The sequence below is a fragment of the Zosterops lateralis genome (assembly GCF_965231275.1).
Source record: "Zosterops lateralis genome assembly, chromosome: 3".
In the NCBI taxonomy this organism is placed as follows: Eukaryota; Metazoa; Chordata; class Aves; order Passeriformes; family Zosteropidae; genus Zosterops; species Zosterops lateralis.
Window position 1 is genome coordinate 31,116,611 of NC_139764.1, and position 25,016 is coordinate 31,141,626.

A 25,016-nucleotide genomic window follows, 5' to 3' on the forward strand; every position below is an offset into this window, starting at 1 on the left:
TACACTTCCTATTTGTCAACATCATGATGGAATTTACTTTTATAGAACAGGAATCCAGTAAAGGTCTTATAGCAGAACTCTTTAAAACCAAGATTTACCTAAAATTATACTAAATCACAACTATCAATACATACTACATCTGTGGACTACAAAACAAAAAAAAGCTCTACAAAATACTACAGAACTCAGCTCCTCAGTTATTCCTGGTCCAAAAGAAATTCCCATAGGGTCATTTTCATTAAGGTGGTGAAATGTGTACCTATTTTGAACAATTATATTTTCATGCAAGTGTTATGTTATGAACTGACAACTGCAACAAGACTTCCAGATTTCCCTTCTAGCAGATGAGCTACCACTACTGCAAAGTCCCAGTACCTACCCAAATGGAGGTAGGCGTATGTACTGTACCCCAAGAGACAAGGAAAAGATTTGGCAGAAAGCAAACTTTAGAAGAATAGTTTATTCATTTATATGGCTGATATTTAGCTTGAACCTGAGAAATGTTGCCCAAATACAGGATTATGATGAATGCTCCAAACCCAACATCACTCAAAGCTTTGTAGAAACTAATGAACACCATGAGTTCACACCAGAAGCTATGAAGTTTCAAGTCATGTCAGAATGGTAACACTTCAAAGAAGGTTTATTACTCACTTAAAAGACTCAATATGCATACAGATATTATTCCACAGCATATTCTTTATTTTCAGTGGATCACAAATTATTGTAACTTGACACTAGGTACTAAATTTAAGTACATTTTCATTTCTGGATATATGCTATGCTACAACCTGAGAAGTAATAATACCATTGTCTAGAAAAATCAGTATTTATGATGAACACTGAATACAATCTAAACTGAAAAAAAATAAACCAAACATTTCATAAGTGAAAACCTAAAATGTAACAGCTTTTGTAATTTAGCTGTAATAGAAATTATACACAAACCAAACACAAACATGCAGTACATGACGCTGGGAAAAAAAAAACAGCCTGAAGAATTTGTAGAAGATATTTGTTCAATTAAATTGCACAAAGGATACAACTAAGATGTACTTTACAATGAGCAAACACATACCACCAAAACTATTATTTAATAATGTTCTCAAAAGAAAATGCTTTAAAATGCCTCTCTGCGTACTCATGTTAGATTCCTTCTGTTGGTGACACACGACTTGAAAAAAGAAAATCCAGATCTCAAACGGGAAGTTAAATCTTGCTACACAACTTCGGATGCAATTACTGTAACATCCCAGAGTAGCTGAACTTCTAAGGAAGCAAGAGCTCCGAATAGACAATCTGTGCACATAACTACAGCAAAGCCAGACAGTCTTCCAGGGCGGCAGTGCCCAAGGCTGCGATGGGGGCAGAGCAGGGCGCTGGCTCGCAGTGAGTCAGGCGTGCTGCTGGCCGCTCTGGTCGCCGCCCGCGGGCGGGCGCGGTGCCGCTGCCGCTGTTGGTGCGGGGCCGGCGCGGGGCGGGGGCGGGTCGGGGCCCGCCGAGTCCTGGGGCGGCCCCGGGCCCGGCAGCTGCGCCAGGCGGTACCCGGCCAGCATCTCCTCCAGCAGGTGGCGGTAGTTGCCCCTATGATTAATCCGCATCTGCCTCAGCGCCTCCACCAACCTCCCCTGCGTTCCGCCTTCCTCGGCCGCGCCGGGCTCCTTCGGTTGAGATTCAACACCCCAAAAAGATCAGTAGTTAAACTAAAAGGTTTTCTAACCACATTTAAAAAAAAAAAAAAAAAAAAAAAAAAAAAAAAAAAAAAAAAAAAAAAAAAAAAAAAAAAAAGGCAAACCGAAAAACCAATCTTTCTTTCAAACTGAGAAAACATCTCTATTTGAATGTAAACCACCTTATTAGCAACATACAACTTAGAACAATGTATTTCATGTTCATCCTTTTAAACAACAGAATTTAAGAAATGATAACTATAAAACCAGCAGTTTTAATAATTTCAGTTCATTTTGAGCCAGTCAAAGTACCTCGTCCCCATTAACTCCATCTTTATTTCAAATGTCTTTGATAAATACCCGCCACAATTTGGGTCATTTATCAGTGGAAAACTTTGAAAATTTAAGCTTCTTTAGCCACCAGGTCAATATATTTAATTGTGAACTTCTGCACAGCCAGTAGCAGCACAGTTCTGTGAAAAACTCAGAGAACATATAACTCTACTGATAGCAATTTAGTTGAAGCATCACATCAAAATAAATGCTCAGAGTTTTAGTGAACACTCTGATTTTTTGCATGCACGATGCTGCCAGAAAAGAAGCAAGCAGCTACCCATGAGCATGGGAAATGCTAGTATTTGAACAACATAAGACACACTTTGGACAGATTGTGTATTGCCTAGAAAAACCAGCAGGTAGAACAGTTATTTAATGTCAAACCTAAGAACCTAGAGCACAAAATCTGAGTGTTGAGTGCTGGTTAAGGAACGGAAGTCTCCTCAGCAAATGAGCTGCTTGGTTACAAGGCTTCATTTGAAAAAGTTTTGTGTTTTTTGGTGACAGACATGCACATCTGCTACATTGCTTTGACACTAGGTAGTTTCACTTTCAAGTGCTTAAGCAGTACTGTTGCTCTAAGGGATGAGTACATTTTAAATTATTAATATGTAGCAACTTACCAATCTAGACAAATGAAACTATCCGTGGAAGCTAGCAGATTTTGCAAGACATTAGAAGCAAAATCCAGACTGCCTTGTTTTCATGCTGACCTCATTTTATTGTCATGTAGTCCAAAAGCTTCCTAACTACAAGTACTGCTGCCCTTCATTTACAAGCTTAATAGCAATATTGAGAAAATACCTTGGGATCAGTAAGACTTTGCATGCTCTGTGTAATGTTGCTGGAATAAAAGTCCCAAGAGCAATTAGCACAGTCCAAGTTAAAATGGGGATGATTTTACCACAAAAATGAGTATTACTGCATACAATGGCATCCCTGTAAGTTTAATTTCTTCAGGAAATAAGAGACATACTTTCACAGTGATGTGCTGGTCTTAGTTTGAGATGTTTTGACTCCCATGTACAAACACATGTACATATTGAAATATGAAAATATTCAAGAGAATATTCAAGAATTCAATACTCTCTTCTCTTCATGAGCACAGTGAGGGGAAGCAAGATAAAGGAGGTAGTTTTAATGTATGAAGTGGAACTGCTTTAATGCCTTGTAAGCACAATGTCAGCAAAAACCCAGGGCACCAAGAAGAGGCTACAGACGTATCCTGCTCCTTGGTTTGACAAGGAAAAAAAATCTGAGTTATATATATATCTAGCTAATATTAAACAGGGCAACATAGCCAAAGACTTCCAGTTTTTTAAAATTCAGACAAGATTTAAATTCCATATTTCGTCTACTCCATCAGTTTTGCTCTGAGGTTGACATTAGCACAGATACACCCTGAAATTTCCACATTTCACAATAGAGAGATCTTTAAAAATTCCTTTGGCAGGCTGAAGTGAATAATTTTGCTCCATGCAACACTGAAGAGTAAAAGCAATAAGCAATATAATAGCAGCCCTGAGGCTCCTGGGCAATTCAAATGCTGGTAGGAGTTGAATTAGCAATGCTGTTAGCGTTTGATATTCAAACTCACATCCTGCATGGTGTTGCACCCTATTTTACAGCAGGCTATTTTGTGCTTCCCTTGTGTCCCTCAGTCCTAACAGACAAGAAACCTCACAGACAGTAGGACAGAAACTGCTTATTTTATATATTATACATTATATGGACAGATTTCTCTCTAATGATGTATGGCTAGAACAGGTCCCTGGAAAGTATGGTTATTGTGCAGGGCAGCATTTGTCTTCCTTCACATTTCAATTCAACTGAAGTGCTACCGACCATAAAATCAAGAATAAATTTGTGCTAGCTATATTCAACATGAGCATTCACAATTTTTACATAAGTTTTGTGCTATTAAAATATGTGAATAAAAAGGGCTGCTATGTGTTCAAGACTGGATTTATGATGTTGTGAGAATGGTGTATAAGTTGTGTCCATTTACACTTCATGTGTAGCATACGATTTGGTTCAGCCAACTGCCAGTGTGTATTATTAGTAAAAATAAGAGAGAAACATGATTGATTTTAAATAAGATGTTTAAAAGCAGCTTTAAGCAAATGCCACTGGAACTATTAACACAGCCACTGTAATTTAAACATGTTCCTTGTGTTTAAGGATATATACATACAGTGAAGTAATCTAATTGGATTGTAGTCTCCTAGTCTTATGAACACATCAAAAAATTAAAATGGGCAGAGAAAAGTAGAGTCACAGAGAAAGAGCAGTACTTGAACACCGGAAGTAGAACAACTCTTCAGTGGTATTGTGACATCGAAGTGCTAACAATTATTTAGCTATGAATACATTCTTTTAAATTCCCTTTGAAGATCTGAAAGCATCAGGTTACAATACATGAGAGAGTCCTGTGCTTTCGCTCATATTTGCAAAGGCACAAGCCATCACATTCATTGCAGAAGTCTCTGCTTAAACCATGGTAAAGTTGTTCATTGTGACTGCAGCACAGGGCTCTCTCCAGCCCCAGATGTATAAAATACTTGCAATCTGCTGAGATTCCTAGCAGAAAAAACTTAGGACTGCTACACCCTCAAGCCCGACTAGTGATCTCTGAATACTGCTGTAGTAAGGATTCTTTTATTTCTCAGACTCTTGCTCTGCATGACATCTCCTTATTTGGGCTCTATGTTAAAGTTTCTCAGAAAACACACATGTGAAGAATAAAAATATACTATTACTAGTTTGGATAACCAAAAAGGAAAAAAAAAAAAAAATCTAAGTGCAACACTACCTGAAATGTTTACAGTGCTGAGTAAAACTAAGCTAACCTAGACAGAGAGACAACCAAGGTTTTCACTTAAACAATAAGAAATATCTTGCAAAGCTATTATGATCCAGTTCACAGGAACTCACGGTAACTATTTTAAAATTGTTACATGCTAAAATGTATAGTCTTTAGAAGGAAGCCATATTCTTAATTGCAAATGTTAATCTGATTGTTTGGGTTGTTGTTTGTGTGGTTTGGAGAGGGCTTTTTGATCATTTGCATTAATATTTTAGCAACTAACTACATTATTATTTTGCATGATAACAATTGCTCTAGCCTTATATACAACCGTAAGATGGCAGATGACTGAGTTTCCAGTCAGTACCAGAAGAATTCTGCCCAACACCCACTTTCAGCAGACACGGGTGCACTGTTAACTACACATGGGGAAGGATGCTCAGGTGCAAGTCACCTTTGTGCTCTGCAGACTCAGCATCCATGTCTCTAGCATCTATTTTTTCATATAAACATCTGCCTCCTACTAATTTAAACAGGAGGATCATTAGCCAGACTTGGCAATGTCATCATTGGGATATACTGTTTGTTTCCTTCCTACCTTTGCTTACTGTTTAAATGTGAGAAGTGTAGCAACATTATCATTTTATGATACATTCTGAAGAGTCTGATGTTGAATAACTGAACAGCTTCCTCCACTTTACATCTCTGGACACTACAGTATCCAGTTCAGAAGGCTACAAGATCACCACACATACACCTGAAACTGAGTAAGACCAGCAAAAAAGTAATGTTTTCATTGTCTCAGAGATGAGGCCCACTAGATTCACCCACTTCAAGGACATTAAGGTAACTTGCTGGGAAGATGCAAACAGGAATTGTACCCTTCACCAAGGGGGAGCTCATCCTCTCAAACTGCTCTGGGCCAATATCACATAGGGTGAAAGGTGCTGACTGGCAAATGACAAGCTATCACAAGACTGAACTAGAATTTAAACCACTCTAGTTGCACTTCTGTAACAAAATAAAAATTTAGGAAGCAGACTGCAATCTACTGTTTACAACTCAGACCAACTACTCAGGGATTTTAATGGCAAGAAAGGTCAAAGCAGTTAATGGTATATGCTTTTATGAGCAAAATGCATATTTAGGTTAGCTACCTCATTTTATTAAATTAAAATGGATGATGCACAAACATTTCCTGAAAAGGAGCCAATAGACAAACAGATGCTTTACTGCATGTTAGGATTTTCAGCAAACTTGCAGGGCTATTGAGAAGTAAATCTAGACTTAGAAGAGGTGCACCAAAAATGCAACTGTGGCATATAACATTTCTAAAATGTAACCATTAGACAAACTTTCGGGGTTTTTTTCTCAAAATATCAATATGCTGTTTCAATTTTTATTGAATTTTTAAATAAGTCTCATATACCAATAACTTTTTCCCAAAAAGCCGGGGAAGTTCTGGCTAAATAGAAAAAGTAGTAGCAGGCTGATAGAGGTACAGAGTTTCCTGAGGGACTAAAGAAGCTGAAAAGCGGAAAATTTTGTGTATCTTGGTTTGGGGTATTGTTGCACCATTTCTTGAAAGTGAAATGGAAGAAGTATATCCTATCACTTTCAAACTAGACAAAGGAACAAATCCTAAAAACCTAAGAAGTTAAGAAATTTCTTCTCCATTTGTATGCTAACAGAATAGTGGCCCCTTCCACCCACACAAGCTTTCTAACTGAAGATAGGAAATCAAGTATAGGCAGTTAAGAGAAGAGGAAAACAGTAAAGACACAGTAACAATTGTAGTGAGACTGTGTACTTACTATCTCATGGTGCACAATTGATAATTTCAAGATATTTCAAGTGTAACACCATTCACTGTAATAACTATCTGACTGAGAACCTTGTAGCCATCTCAGAAGAAAAAATATTACATAGGATTTACTAGAATAGGAATGGTACTTCCACAAAACAGTTCACATAAACTGTACAGGAAATGACAATGGGTACAAGCACTGATGTTTTTTATCAGTTCTTCAGTTTTCCACATCTTTTAAACAAATTTAACCACAGTTGATAGAAACACCAGTTATTACTTACACTAATATTAACTGCTACCTAATTATCAGGTTTAGAGGTACAATAAACCATATTTCAGCATACTACGTAAAATTCAACTTCACAAGAAACGGGAAGAAGAATGTAAGCCATTTTAGAAATCATAACTGAAGTAATCTAAAATTACTTTTCCTTAGACCAGTAGAATGAGACATGAAAAGGTAGTGTAAATGCAATAAAAATAATTATTATTAGTCTTGTAATCTTTTATATTCAGTGTACCGAGGCCTTCTTACAGAAGACAACAGGAAGTGTGTTTGCACCCTCTTGTACTACATTTTTGGACAGCAGACATAACAGCCAGTTAAGTAGTAGATTTGCTGACTACTAATTTTCTACCATTATAAACAATAGTTTAGAAAAACCCTGCACTGTTGCCTCAGAGGTTTGAAAACTGAGAAAGTGGTAGTCATTTAGGTGTTTAAGAAGTCTTTCAGAATTGAATGTCAGTTTTCTGTCTTTTGGAGGAAGAACTTCTATATCAAATCCACCCAAAGCAAGGTAAAAATTAGCACTATGCTACAATATGTATCTTGTATTTCTAATACTTTTTTCCTAGTGATGAACATTTTTGCTTAATGTAGGAGAGCTTTGATGTTCACATTAACAAAGAGGTATAGCAAACAAAATAGGAACTTACCCCCTCACTGTCTCTGTGTGGATTCAGCCTAGTATACACATTTTCAATAATATTACGCCTAAAAAGAGAAGTTAAAAAAAATAAGCAAAACAAAGGATTTCAAGACATTGAGAGAAGCTTCATCAAAGTAGACAATTTGAAGTATTTAAAGTATTCTTCTTTTAATCTGCCTTCTAAAAAAGATGAACCCACTCTGTGTATTTATCACTTTCAACAAGAATTTGCGGATCTAACAACTGGTCAAGATTCGTAAAGACTGAGCAAAGTAAAACCATTTTCTTACCTTACCCTCTCCATGGTCCACCTCTTTTTAGAGCTGCATATTCAGATTTTTTCAAGAGTAACATTTAAACCTATAATTTTGCTTGTTATAAAAAATTCAAGTTTGAAGAATTGCTGGTTTTCTTGCCTTATTTCTGGATGTGGAACTTGAAGACAGTTCAGCTTTTCCCCATCTTTACTACTTATTCACAGCTTATAACTTGCCTATAAAAATTTGAAGTGTGGTATGCAGAGTATACAACTCCTGAGATGTGTTTTCTATTGTCTATTCAAACTGTAGAAATTAAAATAAAAAATCCACTAGGTAGACTTTTTTTGTAGTAGTGCCACTTAAGGTCACACTTTCACAGGTAGTCAAAATAAGCACAAAGAATTTCATGAAAAATAAAACCCATCATATAAACAGATTTCTGATGCAAAAAAAAGCTTATGTACTCACATTTTCAAATCAAAATTAAAACTGGAAAACATTCAGACAGCTATAATAAATACGATCAGAGCTATCGACAGCTTCAACAAAAAAGAACTGCTACGTGGACTAAGACTCTTAAGTCTGAGAATTACCAAGATCTCTAAAATTTGTGCCTTAAAGAATGAGGGGCACCAACTGCTGACTCTTCTAAAGAGCACAAAGACATCAGAGGTCAAATCAGCAGCAAATGTCTCAAATACACATGACTCTTGATGGAACAGAACTTTCTGCCCCAGAATACTGAGGATGCTGCAAGTTTGATGAGGCTCCTTCTGAACAGATTCAAGAAATCTGGAAAGGTTGCATATCTGAGGTAGTATGGGATCCATTGGAATCGGTGGAAGATGTTCCCAGAGAAAAGAAACTGAACCCTTTTGCTGATGATAGAGGAAATCGTTCTCTCCATTTAGTTCTGCATTTAGTGATAGAGGAATGGCACAATTCTGACTAAATCTCTGTACTACATAAAGCAAAGGCACCTCCAATGTAACAGAAAATGTCTGGACAGTTCAAGCAAGACTGCCACAGAAGCAGCAGGTTAGCCACTGCAGTGGGTTTAAACAGACATGAAAGTCAGCTCCTTGGGAATTATCTTTTAGATTCACTTTTCTCTCTTTCACCAGTGTATTTCTCTGCGCTTTTCTTTCATAGGAAAACTCAGGAGCAAGATGTTGAGTGGAACTACTAAGGCCAGAGGGTGGACTAGCTCAGGACTTTTGTTTACTTCAGCAACAAATCTCCATTTCTGAGGCAGCATTTAAAATCACAAGGGGATTGTTGGGGACAAGCCAGAGAAGTCTTTGGAGAGTAAGATTTTACAGGATAAAACAGCACCATCGGCTGACCACAGCAGAGCTGACACTTGTACATCTCCCATCTCAAAGAGTGGGCCAGCAGGGGCTTGTACATAAGTGAGAAGCTTGAAGGAAGGAATTATACAGTGTCAATATAAATGGACTTATTTAAAGGCTTCTTAAGGTTTGCAAACATAATCTAGTGACAGTAACACTGTATTGCATTTTCCCAGCTCAGACATACTAAACATTGGGAGCAACTTTAACTGGCGCTAAAACCATGGATGATAACCACAGATAAGATCTTTTTGCAATCTGTTTGGGCCAGGTCTTGATGTTCAAACACAAGGAAGAAGTGTAACTTCTTCATGACCTGGTAACATCCCAGGATAACTACCTCAAGAAAAAGAATATTCTCCTATTAGGACAAAGATTTCAAGTTGCACAGTATGTGGATTTGGGTTGTGCAGTAGTATTTTTTCCAAGACTTCCATTAATTTCCTGCAAGCAAAATGAACTTACATACATCACTGCCTGTCTTTGTCCCAAGCTTGGAGACCAAGAACAAGTTACTTAAGACTGTATAATATTCTCTTGAAAGAAACTGCAGGTTCATCCCTGAAGTCAGAGGACTTTAAAAGTCAAGATGAAGAGAAAGGCACCAAAATGTAAATTCTGAACCAAGTCCATGAAAAATGTAACCTGGATCACAACAAATTAAAACAGGATTTATATGTCAAGGGTCCAGAATAGTGCAGCAGCTGGGAGGCACCAAGAACAGGCACACCAAAACTTGCCTGAATGCCTGGAATGCATACAAGTGGAGAAAAAGGCCCAGAATGTACAGTTAATTCCAAAGCTAGAAAGATATAATCATGGCAAACAGTGCTCATTAACAAGTCTATGCACTGAAAATAGATGTACACACACACAAATACTCAGAGGACAGGAGTTAATATTTTGTAAAATAAGAATCTTCCAGAAACAACATGCTCTATGCATGGGAACAATAATGAGTCCTACTGTCTGAAGAATTCCAGATTAACAATTGTTTATGCAATCCTAAATACTTTTCATTAAAATCCTTAAGTTATGGATTGCCACATCACCACCACTGGGCTCCCCAGAAAAACAATGTCATTTCTGAAGGTTTATTCCTGTTAAGTTTTAAGAGGAATATTCTAGTTCAATATTCTCAGTTATCTATCATTCAGTTTCAGACTAAACAAATAAAAAAAAAAATATGAGAATGTTTGCTGAGCAAATAAATACTGTTCCAAACCTAAAATTAAGTGGTTGGGAAAACATGACATGAGGAAAACTGATCTCCTGGCATTTTGATATTCATGTTGTTTGATCCCTCTTAATATATGTAATGTAGTAAAAAGCCAAGAATACATATATTTTATTTTTTGAAATGGCCATATGGACATAATAACTTCATGTTATATACCAGAATATGATTATGCGTTTCCTCTTTACCATTCTGGAATAGGAACAAGTGACACACATGTTTATACACTGTAAAAGATAAACTAGCTTGAAATATAAAAACTTGATTTGAGTATAGCTATTACAATAAGAAAACTTGAAAACATTTAAATGAAAGAGTGTCAGTGAATTTAACAGTTCAAGAAATTCCAGTACTGTACTCACTTGGCAGCTAAACCACCTCCTGGTGGTAAATTAGGGATATTCTCTGCAGTTAAAATACGAATAACATGAGCAAGATCAGGCATTCCTTCTTCACCCGATTTTTCCATAATTTCTAATTTAAAAACACAAGAAACCCTGAGTTAATACCACATTAATAGCTAAGACAGTGAAATATAAGATATTATCATTTTTTAAGAGAGGCATTACAAAAAAGTTACTTGTAAACAGAAAAACATTCTTTAGGTTTTAGGTTAACAGTCCTTGCATGGTGGAAGATGCTTAAATTCATAGTCTGTCTCTCCAGTATGCATCAAACCTTACTCTCTAAGAGAAATGCAGAAGCAGACTGTGAACTGAATGCAATACCCTGGAGATAGCAGCCTGCTCTCTTGGAAAAAGACAGCAGCTGGGAGTCTGTTTCAGTTAGCTCCCCCTTGCAGTGCAACACGTTACATGCCATAAAGACAGTGCTTCCCTGGGATCCTGTCACGCTTCCTTGCGAGTAACACCTTGGATCCTTCAAAGGCCCCAGTCTCCAGTGCATAAACACACTGACCACCGTACAGTCAAGAGGATGGATAATGGATAGATAATATTAGCACTCAAGTGGCCAAAACAGAATATGGAGCTGATGAGGAATAATTAAATAAATATTAATCATAATTAAAAATTATATTCCATTTTCAAAGCTGACATACAACACAAGTCAAGTCCAGTGCTAGTAAGTTCTTCTAGCTTGGAAAAGAACTGCCTGAACTGAAGTAAATATTCACATATTCTCTTTCACTAGGATTACTGTTAAGATACATGCGTAGTATCTGTGTATACACTCACAGATGTAGTGAGCTTCCAGCCATCAGCCTCTACTCATTCAACTACTACCACAGCATAAAAAAAGGTTTGGAGTTGTATACACCAATGTTCTATTTTTAAGAGGATATTTTTCTGAAAATCAAGTAAACTAAGGAATGGAGTGCTATTTCTTGTAGATAGTGTTCTAGATGTAAAAATCTTTTTAAGAAGAATTAAGAATAAATCCTCTCAAGTATCTTCCTAAAAAAACTTCAGTCATTCTGTATCTTGACTACTATACACAGATAAGAAAGAAATAATTTAATTTTCTTACAACTGATTGTATTCTGGATGACTGACTTGGAGCCTGCAGTTTATGAGTTTTTTAAGTTAGCAGAAAAGCACACCACCTACCTACCTCAAACCCTTCATCTCAAGTTTCCTAGTATTAAAACTTTATTTGATGTCTATGACTGCTCTAGGAAGCAAGCAATATTCAGGCTTCTCTTAGGACTACCAAGATCAACAAAGTGCTTGGCAAGGTACTCACCCATTTTGCATGAGGCAGATCTATAGCCCCTCAAAGCAACCACTAGTAGAATAATTATATTACCTTGTAACAAATAAGGCACTATTACACTTCTAAATCCCAATTTAAGCCAGCACCATACGATTTTTGCAAAGAATAAGATACGTGCACTATTACTATAAGTAATTAAAATTAAAGACTGTTCTATGAAACTTGATGAGTATTATCATCCATCCATCCATCCATTAAGGATGAATCATGGCTAGCAAATGAAAACGGAGTAAGTACGCCTAAATCTTAGGATTTTGATCACTTCTTCCACACACACCCACACAAATTAGCCACAACCCCTCTTATAAATTGCATCCTTTTGTGCAGTTCAACTTAGAAGTAACTCTACTGCTATAACAATTTTGCCGAGACACATTTGACAGGAAACATTTCTTATGAATATATAGTTTTTATATCAAGAGCACATCTGGTTCTGTGCATAGAAAAGTAGACAAATACCAAGAATTAATAATAAGAAAAACTGCAAAAGAAAGCAATTCCTAAATATTTATTGCAAGCATAAGGGTCTTGTATCTTCTTAAAAAGGAATTAAAGCAATCACAGCTAAAGATTGCTGTATGCTTCTTGGTACTAGAAACATATACATTTATACTGCATAATAACTTCTTAGGGAGTGCTGAAGTGAACCATGAGCATCTTTTCTCCATTTCTAGAAGGTGGAAAAGCAAGAATTCCGGATGAACTAATCATTATCTTTTTCTTTTCCTGGTATCAGAGTGAGTAATTTTATCCAGAACCTGTCCCCTTCCTTAAAAAAAAAAAAAAAAAAAAAAAAAAAAAAAAAAAAAAAAGCTTCCTAATTGAAAATTGAGAATAAAGCAAATGAGCAAGCATGACCTGTTGTCATGACACATCAGTTAGCAAATACACACTGTGGATGTGCTTGACAAAGGCCACTAGAGAAAGAAACCAAATGTTTTCAGAAACAGATTTATGGGCATTTACAAAGTTTTCAACTTAATCTCTGTGATGTTAAGAATAACCCCACAGATAGCTTTGAATTGCTAATATAATTCAGATACTTAAAGAATAATTCCTGATTTAATTATATATATATATCCATGAAAGTCCACTACAAAGACTACTACTTTATCTCTAGAACACTTTTCACTAAAAGCCTAACACTTCACTCATGGTTAGGCATTTTGAAAACTCAGCTAACATTTTACTTCAATTTTATAAAATTCAGGTCCCCAGCCAGACATCATACAAGTTGTCCGTGTTTCAGCACCTCCTTTCATGCCCAGCTACCATATTATGACAAACCAGGTTTATATACAGTATATATTTCACATATGTAAAATGCATTATCCAACTCAGGGGATTAACAGACTATTTACCACTAAGACTGTTTAAGCCTACATAGATCATGTGGGGTTAGTGGTTTTTTGGGTTTTGTGAAGTTCTGTGGTTTGTCTGTTATTAACTGCAATTCACCCTTTCAGATAAACTGATACACCCTTTCAAATAAACTGAATCATATCAGAGAACTGAATTGACTTCTGTGACTAGTTTTCTCTTTGTGGGACCAAACTCTGGATGTCTGAAAAACAGAGAGCAGAAAGCAGTATTTGCAAGGGGCAGTAAGAAAAGAGTGACCTAGCATAACCTCACTACTGCCCAGAAGGCCTGTGGAAGATGCCGTGTCCGTGGCGTTGCAACTAGATATTTAAGGTCCCTTCCAACCCAAACCAGGCTGTAACTTTGTGACTCTCCTTTGGAGAGGGACCAATTAAATTACTCAAACCAGAAGCAGGGTTGTGCTCAGAGCCACAAATGACTCAGGCACAAGCTTAACCTCATTAAGTATTTCAGCATACTCCACAAGTGGCAGCTTTGGAATGCAGTTATCCACATTCTGTCAACCTCAAAACCCAAACTAGCAACAGAGTATTGGTATATATTTCTTCCACTGGAAATCTCTGTAAACAATGACTTGCTGAGTTTGCTTTTTAATCAGTCTGTTAAAATAAAGAAATATCTCTTGAGATTAAGACAATAATTCTTTTTTAAGAACTCTGGAAAGATCTTAGGGAACTACTAACTCAAGTCATTATACAAAATCTCAACATTCCACTTAGAATGTACAGAGTACAAATGTTACATGTGCAAGTATTAAACTGGTTTTCTTTTTTTTTTTTTTTTCTTTTTTTGTTTTATTAAATCTAACAAAAGCATGCCTTAAACACTGCTTTTCTCCTTTGAGCCAAAACTTAAAATGCCCATGTATAGTAGTGAAAAACCCCAGTTGCCTAAAACGTTTGATGGGCTGGTACACTCAGCTTGAGATTTAAGGTCCACAGGAAAACAGAAACAGAACAGTGTGTATTCATTATGAACAAACACCAGTGATTAAACTAAAATTGCTTCAGGAAGCCCCAAAGGATTTTATACTAAGTTCCAACATTGCCCTGATTTATATTAGTCACTTAGTGAAAGTGGAGGGTATCCAAGAGAACTCATAGTTTGCATTTTTTGATAACATCTATCTTTGCAGCTCGGTAGTTCCAAGACAACCTTATTTTTTTCAGAATATTTTTACTACAGGTATAAATATAATTGTTACTGGCTATCAGACAACTGTATATAACTTGTAAGCTGTTAACTCATTAACTTTTTTAAATGTTGTTCTTGTTAATTTGTGTTCAAACACCATTATTTGCTTTTTGAAAGGAATAGTCAGCCTCTAGGAAGGTATTTTAAACAAATCCATATTATCAGCGTCACAACACACCTACCAGGCTTTATGTTTTTAGAGTCAAAGACAGTTCAAACTGTCAGGCACAACTCTTTTATGCACTGTTTTCTACATCAAGTTAAAAGATGAGTACAAAGCTGATTAAGGCAGTTGTCTTAACAAAAAAAAACAAACTCCACCTTCCAAAAGATTTACCAACTCCAACATTTGGGATGATATTCTTGCCCCCATGGGGTTTTTTAAAGTCAAAATTATTCCCCTGCTCACTGCTTAAACCTTTAAATCCAACACTGTTCTTAAAAACTACAACATATTTCTAAACAAGTTTCCTCATGCTGCCTAATGGTTTGAAACATTTTGCTAAGGCTTTTATCCTTTCTGAACTAATAATACTCAAGGCACATATGTAAGGTAAACTGCAGTCCCACAACTTTTTTCCTTTTAATTACAGAGACTGTCAAAATTACAATTTCATAGAATTTATGAATGCAAAAATTCGTTAAAATTTAGATAGATATGTCAAGTTCTTCCGAAGTCTGTTTCATTTACTTTCTCCACTCCTTGTCAGATTTTCTCAAATATGCTGTCATTTCTTGCTAAATACTTGCCTTTTAAAGGCCTTGAACTCTGTCCAATTAGCAAAACACAGAATGACACCGGGAACTCAAGCAGGGGAAAAAACATCAAGAGCTGAAGCAACAGAAGTTCAATCTTTGGAGCAATTAATTTCTCTGAAGCACTTAAGCTAAACAATCATTGAGTTATATTTGCAATGATTCCACATCAGTTTGGACTACAAACTCTCAACTACTTTTTTTTTTTGGTATATGTATTATTTAGTTAAATGTGATAATAGAGCTAAATATAATTAGTTAATAGATTAGTTAATCCAGACACCTGATCCTCTGATCACCAATTATTTGACAGCTTTTCTATTAACCATAACATTCACTTAAAAAAAGCAATAAAATCCACTGAAGTCCCATATACCTTTCACCTATTTGCTAACAGAGAGCAGCCACCAAGAAGCTGGGAATACTAACCTGTAACCACTGTGCACACCTGACTGCTGCCAGTGAAGGCAACTGCCCCTGGCTCTCTCCCAGAGCCCATTAACAGTTCATGTACTCTACTCTGACACAGAAGATAACAGGTATTTATCTTAACTAGTGTCATCTAGGAAGCCTGGGATGTAAGCCAAATTCCAAGAAACAGGCCTAGAGTTAGCATCTGAAGTGACCACTAGTGCTCTCTAATCTCAGCAGAAATTCCAAATATACAACCCATTTCAATTTAGATCCCATTTAAACAAGAGGGAAAGACACCACGCACAACAGCTGTGTGCTCAGAGAACTCATATATGGAGACCTTTAACACATATACATATTAAAATTTAGGGTGGCTACATCAGCTATCTAGATTACTGGGACATTGACACAAAAACCCAGTACAACTTTTTGATTCTATCAAAAACTTGCACAGAAAAAGGGAGAAATAATACAAATCTCTTTTAATATTTCATAAGCAGGACATTAGCAAGATCACCATTTACTGGGCTGATACAACACTCCACAAGGCCAACAGCTGCATTTTAACCTATGAAGCCAGCAGTAAAAACTTAAAGCTCACATTAAGAAAATGTTTGCAGAATACCAGGATAAACTAAGCACACGGCCTAAAACATTCTTCTGGACACACAAAAGTTCAGAGTTACAGCCAGGCCTGAATTTAACCCAACATAAAATGCCATAATGTCTTTCATGGCTTTTGTTTTCATGCTCAAGATAGTTATGACGTCATTGTGCTCACTATGACAATCAAACTGTGATTTGTTCACTATCTAGTGAACTAAGTGGACTTCTTACCTTCAACCCGTGATTCCAAGTACTTATCCAACTCGGCATCTTTTTTCACTGCCTCCTCTGAGACCTTAGGAGCATTTGAAAAACAAACTAATACAATACTCATGTTATCACGACTCCCCTATGTGACAAAAAAGAAAGAGAAGTTAGTATCTTTAGTCTTATTCTTCATCTTTCTACTATAATCACATTTGTACTTTTACCAAATACATTGCTACAGATAAACCTGGGAAAAACAAGAAACCCTGAAAAAATCCTGTATTTTCATCAATAAGAACCTCTCAGTGTCCCAAACACATCCCTCACTAGAATTAATTTGACTGATTTTGACTGTGTATTCTTAGTATTGAAGTCTAAATAACTAATGGACTTCTCTACATGTCAACCATTTAAAAATAGCATCAATAAAACAAGTCAAATTAGACAGTTGTGTAATGTTACCTTAAGCCAAATTGTAAAAACTCCTGTTGCAAAACAAAATGCAGAATACTCCCCTATACTATTAGAATAGCTTAGCTCAAGCAACTAATTTGTTTTAGTTGTAGGGCATTCATGGAAGCCATTACCTGCATTACAAGTCTGCTTATCACAATGCACCTGTGTCACACAGCACCTTGAAGCAAGTATAAAATATAAATGTTTCATATGGCCAAGCTGACCTTACAGATTATCGTGTGCTCAGAAATATCCCCAATGGCTTTTTTTAGATACTAATTTTAATGCCAGTTCTTTACTGCCGTACTCTTGATACCATTTTCCTGTTCATATTTCATTTTCAAAATTATAATTCACAGCCAAATTAAAAAAACATAATTTTAAGTCTCTTACAAGGGGATCCAGCAGAACCATAATTTAAACTACTGGTTTGAATGTAAAATGTTAACTTCACTTTTTCTTGTGTACAATATTAAGTGCCATTAGTCTCTGCATATTGTAGCTGTGTAAACCTCAGCTACTGGATAGTTCTAATCACCTACCACAAAAAATCCTTCTCCTGAAGCAATTCAGAATTTGACATTAGAATGAATTCCTTCAGAAATACTGCTTAGTAGTTAGCCTACATTCCCTTTTGTACCGTGCAGATGAGGACACCTATCACATAGTATTATGTGGTACAATCCACAGCCTAAAGACGTAATACAACATTCTAATATCGTTACAGAGATCCAGGATCTGACTTTGGAAAATAAACATGCGGTCAGCACTCAGTTTTACTAGAACTATCTGAGAGTGACCATCCTTGAACAAGGCTGGTTGAGTTCTTGGTCAGAAAAGCAATTTCAACAGCATTTAAACCAATCACACACTTTATGATATAAGCTGGAATATACCATACAGTGGAAAAATCACACAACTTACCCTTTAGAGTTTCAATTGTGAATTTTAGTATTTTCCTCATAATTGCATGTTTAGTCTGTGGTCTAACTAAGGAACTCTGTACTAGCAGGAGTTGCACTTTTCAGGGAATGTTGGAAATGGAATACCTATTTAACATATGTAGACCAACCAGTAGTTGCTCCAAACAAACTAAATCTGAGGAGTGGAAGCAAGCTCAGATGCAAAGGTGGTGTTACTCCATCTAAGCTACAATGAGTTGAGGGCACAGGTGAGAGAGAAGCAACACCTTGAAGAGGAGATGATGCCAACACTGGTGTTATGCAAAGGATACAAACACTACTCAACTTCAAAGAACAAAAAAACCCACAAAGTACCTAGGTCAGAATAGATAAATTTTACAAATTTTGTATTTACAATCAAAGCTTAGAGCTGGAACTACATGCAAGCATTACTTGGGGAAAAAACCCACCCTTTATTTTTGTGACTGCTATCACCTTTCCAAGCATACAGGGTGAGGCTGTGTATTCATCAGGAAGGATATACAGTCAAATGGGTACAGAACTTTGAGGAAAAGAAGTTGGAGAAGGGGAACAGTAGGCCAGGAACACTTGTTAACACTGTATCCATCTAACCAGAAGATAATTTTAGAACAGCTGTTTGGAGAAAACAGTTAACATACCTTATGTAAACAAGTGTCCACTACCCAATTGCACACTGTTTCCAGGTCATCTGATACTTCAAGTCTAGACTTTACATATTCACAGAGCTCTTCATTGCTCATTACATCCCAGATTCCATCACAGGCCAGGATGATAAACTCATCTTCTTCTGCCCTTAAGATTTCACACACTTCAGGCTCTGGAGAAACAAGTTGTTCTGTAGGGCCTTTACCATCAACACATTTGTAGTCATAGTCCCCCAGAGCTCGAGAAACTGCCAATGAACCATTAACACGCTGAATCATTACACTGCCTCCTGCATTCTGGATTCGCTCTTTCTCTCTTGGGTTGCAAGGTTTGTGATCCTGTGTTGAAAAACAGACTTGTCCATTCCTATAGAGAACAGCACGTGAATCACCACAGTTGATAAAGTATACATGCTCAGGTGAAATCATAACTCCCACTGCTGTTGAGCCACTTCTGTCCATGCCATTTCTGAGGTCTGCAAAATTGCGCATATACTCATCAATTTTCAAAAAGCCAGTTCGGATTCCACTCTTGACATTTTCCACTGAAGGTTCAAGAGCAGATCCAGGTTTTTCTCGTGCCCTAAAGTCTTCATTGTTAGTGATGTGTTCTAATAAGTGCGTGGAGCAGTAATTTGCAACACGAGATCCTGCATGACCATCGTAGACAGCAAAAAAGGACCAGTCCTCTAAGCCATGGGGAATACCCACAACGGCTGTGTGAGCATCTTCCATTTCCACTCTCCATCCCTGCATACTGCTGAGGCCGTAACGCAAGCCATTCCCTGCACCGTGAGCATTATGCTTTTCAGTTTTTGGTTTATCCAAAAATGCACCCATGTTTATGCAATATTGAATCTGGAAAACAGAGAGAAGAAGTCTTATTTATAAAACCACCATTCCATACAAGCTTTATTGTCTGCTTCCTGAGTTTCTCCTTTATAAAACAAGTGATAAAGCATGCACACGTGCAAAAGTCAACAACTATATTGGAGGAAAAAAAATTAATACATGACAAGAATGAAGTGTGAATTTACAAACCTCTGTTGGCATTTTTTAGTATTTTTTGTTGGAGTGCTGTCTTTTTTGAAGAGCTACTTCATAAAAATTAAGTGATCTCCATATGAAGGCAGAGTAGTTCACATACCTTTGCAGCCCTGCTGATTTTGTCATCCTCTGCAGAGACTAATTTATGACAGAAAAACAACAACTATATCATTCCTACTTTCTTCCCAGTTTTACTGTGGCATAAAGGAAATTAATTCATGTTTGTACATGAATACAAATGGACTGGTCTTGCTAGCTTTGCACGTACCATGCTACTTTTTGTATTCTTGTAAGGCACGGCAAACATGACCAGAGGGGAACACAGACCATCTGCCAAAGGAACCAAGGCAGTAATTCCAACTTAAATACAAGAAAATCTCCCATAGGAATCTTTTAACAAATTATACTTAGTCCTTCATAAAACAACATTTCAATATTTACTATAGAATCATAGAATGGTTTGGACTGGAAAAAATTTCAAATATTAACTTCTTCCAACCCCCCTTGCCACAGGCAGGGACACCTTCCCACTAGACCATACTGCAAAAAGCTCCATCCAATCTGGCCTTCAACACTTCCAAGGGTGGGGCATGCACACTCCTCTGGGCAACATCTTCCAGTGTCTCACCCTCACAGTAAAGAATTTCTTATCCCAAATCCAACCCTACCCTCTTACAGTTTGAAGCCATTTCCCTTGTCCTATCACTACACTTGGCCAATAGCCCCTCTCCAGCCTTGTTGTATGCCATCTTTAGGTACTTAAAGCCTCTATAAGATCTCCCCAAGCTTCTCCAGGCTTCACAACCTCAACTCTCAGCAATCCCTCAAAGACTTTCACGTGCGTACATGGGATTTTAAGTTCAAAGATCTCAATGTTAAAATTTATTCAATTGCAAGAGATAGGAGCTAAGGGAAGTAAATAACCCACAGAAAGTTAGAAGCTCTCCAGTGTTTGGAGACAATCTCCAGAATACAAGATCACAGGTGAAATGCGAATAATCTACACTGAAGCTTTAGAAGACTTCTGATTTCCTCTCCTGTACTAGACTCAAGTGTCCTACATAGACCTGAAAAACTACTTTGCCCTTTACAAAGTCAGCAGAGAATACATTCTTTAATCTCAGAAACTCAGATATCGCAACTTCAGACCATGCTAGAAGTCATCACCCTATGAAATCCTTAGATGTGAAAATTACAGCAAATTTCATCCAAAAAGAATTGGCAAGAATTCTGCCATGACTGATCCTGAGCAGTCACTCGTTTCTGACACAGTAGTACCCACCTACAGAGTCATGGTAGTCTAGTTCTAGTTTAAGAATTCGTTGCCAGGCCAGAAAGAGATTAATCCTTACTCCTGCCATTTCCCTCAGCTAAACACATATGAAGTGTACAGAGGACTACAGACAGATAAACCAAACTTCACACCACCTCTCTGCTACAATCATCTCCATGCAGTACTGAAGGTGCCCACTACTACAGAGGCCCCAAATGCTTGCTCAGCTAACACTGTGAATCCCTGGAAAGGACACACAAAGTGTATCCAACACTGAGAGAGGTACTCAAAACTTTGCACAACCCCTTCTTCTCAAAAATCTGATTTTGCTTTGAAAACAAAATTAATCCGTGTCAGAGGGTAAGCAAGGCAGTGCAACATATCACCACAAAACAGAGTTCCCAGCAACCAATGTTCTCAGTTAAGAGCTGAACAAGTTCCACATAGTTAAACAGTGCAACTAACATCCATAAAGGAGACTCGGGAAAGGATTCTAATACCTCACAATCACTTATTCACAAATTAGACACAATATAAAAAAACTATTTTAAAAGCACACAAAACATTCTTACCAGTAAAACTGTCATACAGGACAGAAATGCTGCCAAAATGAGATACCCTGTAATACTTCATACCTTCTATGAAATTCCTTTAATTGTGTTAAGTACATCCTTACTTTCTTAAAAACAAAAATGTATGTCCTTACATTCTTAAAATCAAAATCATGTGACAGAGCAAGGAAAAATATCAAAACCCATGTAATTGCAAAGGCCTGTGAGCTCAGTATTGTGTTGTGTTTCATATCTGTAAAATAAAACACACTTCAAAAAAAACCAACCCAACTACCAAAGGCATGTGTCACACCTCAGTTTTACTTGCTTCGTAAGTAGTTTCACTTTTTTACAACTCATAACAAACCAGGAAAAAAAAAAAAAACAAACAAAACAAACAAACAAAAAAAAACAACCCCCCGAAAACCACACCATTCATGATTATATTCTAATATTCTAAGTATTCCATTTAATACTGCAAATAAAGGATGCAGAGGATGCAGAGATTTACTCACTATCAGTAAGTCTGGGAATTGACTTGTATCCTTTGCCTCTTAGGCTTTCATCACACATCTCCTGGAAGAGCACAGCCCTACCTTCTATGTTCCTCCCATGACAGGGTTGGAAGACAGCTTGGCCTTTTTTCCCCCCACACTGAAGAAACTCATCTCCCCTCCCCTCACACATCACAGGCCCCTCAGTAACAGAGTGCTTCTCTGCCCAGCTTGCCTTTCTTGTACTGGGAGGTGAGCAGTCCACACTGTATTCCCAGTGCAGGTTCATGGGCTCCAACTAGAGGAAAACCATCACTTCCCTCAAAATGCTGGATAGACCTTTTCTAATAGGTACCAAGCTTTCCTCCCTTCAAATACACTGCTCTCAAAAGTTCAGTTCATTTGTCCTGGTTCTCCACCAGGACCCACCCCATGGTTCTCTTTGGCAAAGCTCACTCCTGAACAGTCATCAGCTGGACTGTACAGAGGGACCAGGTGACTTTATTCCTGGTATATTATGAGATTATACCTCCTGGAGTTACCATCAGACCACTGGTCCCAGCCTACCAAGATCTATCTACTGCTAAGGCCTACCTTTGCGCTAACTGACCATTCCCTTGTGTCACGTATTTTAAACATGAATACCCTTCCACTGTTCAAGTTTTTAACAAAGACTTCATGGTAATTCCTCTTAGTTAAACCATCTCAACATTTTTTGAAGGAGTTAAGGCATTAAGCCCCAAACGTTTTTGTAGAGCAAGATTTAGTCTCGAGATAAAACACAGTCAGCAGAAGAACAGATCAAGCACCCACCTGCACACCAGTAATTCAGTTATGGCTTTAATCAGCATAAACACAAAAATTCAGTACCCTTTGTCTTGAGATTTATTTTCCAAAGACCCCATTTTTGCATGAAATGTAACTGAATAACAGATTGGTTTGAAAAAACATATTAATTTCCTTGTGGTGAAAATGTTTATCTTACATAAAATTATCAGTTGAAACTTTCAAAATCAGGAAGACCATGTCTATTGTAATTCCCTCTTAGGGTTTAAGGTGCCCAGAGGGATGCCCTGGACTTCAACAATTGCCAAAACTTTCTTGGAAATGGAGAAGGCCTTAGTTCTTGTCCATGCTCCACAGACCATTGTTTAAAACACCATATATTATTCAGATCAAAAATGAAACCCTAGCATTGTCCTCTCTTTGTAGTCTTTCCAACCTTGGAAAAGGTTGGGAAAAAATAAAACAATAATAATAAAAAAAAAATTAGAAAATCTACTGCACGGCAGTACCAACAACCACCAAGGCCAATGACTTTTGGAATGCCTTTACAGAGGAGAAATTACTTTACAGGAAGTAATTACTGGCCTTTGCCCCTCTCTGGCAATGAAGAAGCTGAATCTGAGCAATATACTACCAAAGCAGAGGCTCCAACCACCTCTCTAGTGCACAGTGTTCACCTCTAATCTTACATCAATAGCTACATCAGGGCAACAAGTCTCTAACAAAGCCAACATCCCAGAGCAGAAATCTAACCCAAGGCTTACTTCTCTGAAGTACCAACCTCTGCTTTTCTCTAATGCTTTCTACCAGAGTGAAATCCTACATGAGGCCCTTATCTCTTACACGGGCACCATAGGCAACAACTCAGGCTCAGGAAACCAAAGACCTCCAGCCTTTTGACATATAGAGGAATGAAGGCAGAAGTTATGTCCTCTGACAAGCAAGAAAAAATTGTGATCAATATCCTTTATGTTCCAACTACACAGTGAAGATGCTTCAGTATTAGATCAGGCATATATGAAAGAGCCTTAAAATCACCTGCGCCTAAGCTTGAGTTTCTGTTTAAAAGACAAACAACCCCAACTGCTGATTTCTTCCCAAAGATCTACTTAAAAATTGACAAATAGTTCTTGCTCAGGTATAGATACTCATTATTTTCTACTATGTCATAAAGGGGGAAATAGGCAGCTACTTTAAAAGAAAACCATGCTCCTTTCAATTTAGACTTATATTTAAAAGGCAGAAATATTTACTTGATGACTGTCATAAAGACCAGAGTTGTCCTGACTTAAGCTGGGATAGAGTTAAGTGCCTTTCTAGTAGGTGGTTCAGAGTTGTGGTTTGGATACAGTATGAGAATGATGTTGGTAACACACTGAGGTTTTTAGCTGTTGCTAAGTACTGTTAGGTATACTAAGTCAAGGACTTGACAGCTCTTACACCCTGCCAGGGAGAAGGCGGGAGGGGCACAAGAAGTTGGGAAGGACACAGCCAGGACAGCTGGCCCAAACTAGCCAAAGGGATATTCCATACTGTATGACATCATGCTTAATATATAAACTAGGAGGAAAGCTGGCAGGGCTACTGCTAGGGAAGGGCTGGGCACTGGTCAGCAAGTGATGAGCAACTGCATTGTGCCTCAATTGTTTTTAATTCTTTTATTATTATAATTTTCTTCCTTTTCTGTCCCATTAAACTGTCTTTATCACAACGCACAAGTTTTCTTGTGTGTTTATTCTTCTGATTCTCTCCTCCATCTGACTGGGTCAGGGTAGTGAGTGAGCAGCTGTGTGGTACACAGTTGCTGGATGGGGTTAAACCATGACAGTCATTTTTGGTGCCCAACACAGGGCACAATGGGTTGAGATATCAACAAATCTGACAACAACCTATCAGAAGAAATTTAAGTATTCGTTATATTAGTCACCAGTCACAGCGGTGATGTATTTCCTCTCAAAGTTGATGGCCTTGTTCATAAAGTTGCATTATATAATACTTTACTTGTATATATTTATCACCCATGGGAACTGGGCTAAGGTTATGTTGTTGTACTCTATAACACTGGCTCATAATATGACAGAATTGCTGCACGTGAAACTGATCTGGTATTTGTACTCAGCACTG

The 25,016-nt window shown here is 37.4% G+C and overlaps 1 protein-coding gene across 4 annotated transcripts in view; it reads right to left on the reverse strand.

Annotated features, from left to right (window-relative positions):
• Positions 1-25,016, reverse strand: part of PPM1B (protein phosphatase, Mg2+/Mn2+ dependent 1B) — a 60,137-nt gene that overhangs the window by 2,028 nt on the left and 33,093 nt on the right. For 3 of the 4 annotated variants that reach the window (XM_083856245.1, XM_083856247.1, XM_083856246.1), the window contains exons 3-7: positions 18,736-19,599; positions 16,722-16,839; positions 10,766-10,877; positions 7,562-7,619; positions 617-1,661 (exon numbers count right to left, since the gene is read on the reverse strand). In XM_083856245.1, coding sequence (XP_083712371.1) covers positions 1,395-1,661; positions 7,562-7,619; positions 10,766-10,877; positions 16,722-16,839; positions 18,736-19,581 — 1,401 coding nt within the window. In that variant the 5' untranslated portion in view covers positions 19,582-19,599 and the 3' untranslated portion in view covers positions 617-1,394. Of the gene's footprint in view, positions 1-616; positions 1,662-7,561; positions 7,620-10,765; positions 10,878-16,721; positions 16,840-18,735; positions 19,600-25,016 lie in introns of those variants that run through there. The other variant, XM_083856248.1, reaches the window with a different exon arrangement.